The 2,665-nt window shown below is 44.7% G+C and overlaps 1 protein-coding gene across 1 annotated transcript; it reads left to right on the top strand.

The window, feature by feature from the left end:
* Positions 1–265: 265 nt before the first annotated feature.
* Positions 266–2,213, top strand: LOC142903282 (uncharacterized). Its single transcript, XM_076048835.1, has 3 exons — positions 266–461; positions 1,130–1,323; positions 2,076–2,213. Exons 1-2 carry the CDS (start codon positions 326–328, stop codon positions 1,318–1,320), a joined length of 327 nt encoding a protein of 108 aa, XP_075904950.1. The 5' UTR covers positions 266–325; the 3' UTR covers positions 1,321–1,323; positions 2,076–2,213.
* Positions 2,214–2,665: the final 452 nt, after the last annotated feature.

Genomic DNA, 2,665 nt, shown 5'->3' with positions numbered 1-2,665 from the left:
AATGTCAAATTTTCTTGACCGGGTAGTTGTTTTGTGACCCCAAAAATTAGATCAATTATTTACAACTCACCCTTAGTCAAAGGTTTGGCTGTTTCGACCACATATTTCTTTTCAGGCTGCTGCTAGGCTGCCTCAACCGAACCGGTCACCATGGTCGCTGCGAGAGAAACAGCTGATTTCTAAAGGTGAGGTTCGTCTGTGGCACAGCGAAGCGAAGTTTTGTGGTTTGTATCCCGCTCGAAATCTGTAAGTGTGTGTGCTGCTGCCGCGAGGCTTCGATGACCCGGAAGTGTCGAGGCTCGGAACCCGGAGTCCGCTAGCTATCATGCTGCTCCTGTTAGCTGTGCTACGTAACCCGCTTGCCTGCCGCGGCCGCTGCTTCACCTTCACGCTCCACTCTCATTCTATTATCGAGTCTTTGTTCGAGAGTTCGTGTCGCAGATTACGAACTATTTTCGATGGTGTGTGTGTGTGTTTTATACGAGGGAAGTTTTCTCTGGACGAAGAAGCAAATTAGTCGGCAAGTCCTGCTGTGCTCGTCCATGATTTTGTTTTGTTTTGTAACAAGGATATTTTCAGGGAGGAAAAAAAAATCAAGGTTAGTTACTGTGCTCGCCCAATAATTTCAAAACAAAACAGCCCACTATTGATGACAGTACATATTCAAAGAACCTGAAAGGCAAAACAATAACACGTGCCTATTAGCGAATCTCCGGAAATGAGGAAAGTCCTTCACAAAGAGCAGTGGCACACACTCTTCGTGGTTTTAGCGGCATAATGGCCCAGTCCCCTGAGACCACCTGGTGTCTACCTTTTCCAAAAAATGGCAAGTCCAAGTAACAAAGCATTGGTTTTAGCAGGAGGCTGCAAACAGAGGGCTAAAATCGGCTATTTTCTGGACACCCAGTTTGTAAAAGGGAAGGTACATGTAAATAAATTGTCATAGTAACAGTCAATACAAATAAAGAGAACCAATGCCAGGTGTATGCAGGCTGTTATCTGAGATGAACTGTTTGTTTTGTCACAAGGAGAACAAAAGGAAATATATTCTAAGTAAAATGTATTTCCTGAGAGTGAACTCATATCATTACCGGTCACCTCTCTAACCTGCTTCTCTGTGCGTGTCCAGCCATGGGCCTGCGGGATTTCTGGAGGAACAACAAAGTGCTGCTTGTGATGGTACCAAGTCTGGGGCTGATTCATTGGGGCTGGTACAACCTGAAGGGGAACCCGCTGCTTCACAAGGCCAAAGACGACTACATCCCCGAGCCGGGCATCGTGGCCTACGTGTCGCCTCCTTCGGCTGCCAAGAGCAAGTGACAGGTGACTCACTCCATCCGTCGGAATAATCTGTAGGACCTCAGTGCCAGACTCTCAGCTCTGAGACAAAAGGATACATATGGATTTTGACCCGGAATGAGAAGAGCCCAGCCCAAACTTTGATAGATTTTTAGCAGTGACCAGAATGCTCCAAACCTGTTGAATATCTAAAAGAAGTCATCTTTTTATGCCAAATTGCGATATATCAAAGAAAGTGAGTCTGAGTGTCTGCCAGCCAATAATCATCTGACATCAAGATCTTAAGTGGCTGCTGATTGGCTTTCACATTATAGAGGTGGGAATTAAAGTCACTGGCAAACTTTTTTGTTAACGTCATTAAAATTAGCGTCATTACTGCCAAAGATGCTAAAGTGGCTCCATGGAGGTGGATCAGAATATAAGACGTGAAGACAACAATGTGGATTTGGGGAAAATCCTATTTTAAATAGGCAGTAAAATGGAAAGAAAAGAAGAAAAAAAAAGCTTTTGTGCTGTAAGGGCAGCAATGTATTTTTGTTGTTGTTTATTTGGGTTTGAAATATCAAAATAAAAAGTATTGTTCAGGAAGCAGTATCAATATATGGAATCGTATCAAAACATTTGTAATGGAACCCAGCGCCAGGATCCAATTTAGCAGCAGTTCCCAAGCAGTCCAATAGATGGAGCCATAGGAACAATCTCGATCAATACCTTCACTATTGGACTGGGAGTTCTTGTTTTTCCTCTAAAACTCTGTCTGTCTTGTCTGTGTGCAGCATGAAGACCCAGAGCTGGCTGAGGAGGAACTGGATGTGGGCGGCCGGTGGCGCCTTCCTCACCATCCACCTGTCTACCTGGCTGATGCAGCGAGCCATGAAGAGCGCTGCTCGCTCTGACGCAGCGCTGAGGCAGAAAGCCTCTGAGGACAAGCTGGACTGACTGAGCGCGCTCACGACCTCACTTTTATCCCGTGACTTGTGGAGGGGAAGGAGGTCAGGGTCCAGACTGGGTCGTCTGACGCTGGACTTGAAATTCTCTTCTACTGTTTTACATCCACCGTGTTTTTCTTTTTTGCTCTGCTCTGGTGAAGCTGATGATGACGATGATGATGATTGTAAATCAGTTTTTAAATCATTAATTCATTTATTGCGAAGGGTCTGCTCTCTGCTTGAATTTTATTTCCAGAAGAATTTCATGATTCATCCGTGTATTGTTGCTAAAATAAACACACAATATGATCCAAGAAAATTCTGTGTGACTTCACTGATCGTCAAACGGACGTGTTTTCACATCAGTCAGACAGGGGTTTTAAAAGCCAAGTTGTGTTGGAACCACAAGCTGGTCCAACCAACCTTTCTCTTGAGCA

The sequence above is a fragment of the Nelusetta ayraudi genome, unplaced genomic scaffold (assembly GCF_046127955.1).
Source record: "Nelusetta ayraudi isolate G7.1 ecotype Tasmania unplaced genomic scaffold, CSIRO-AGI_Nayr_v1 ptg000109l, whole genome shotgun sequence".
NCBI lineage: Eukaryota > Metazoa > Chordata > Actinopteri > Tetraodontiformes > Monacanthidae > Nelusetta > Nelusetta ayraudi.
This window is presented reverse-complemented; position numbering and strand designations above follow the sequence as displayed.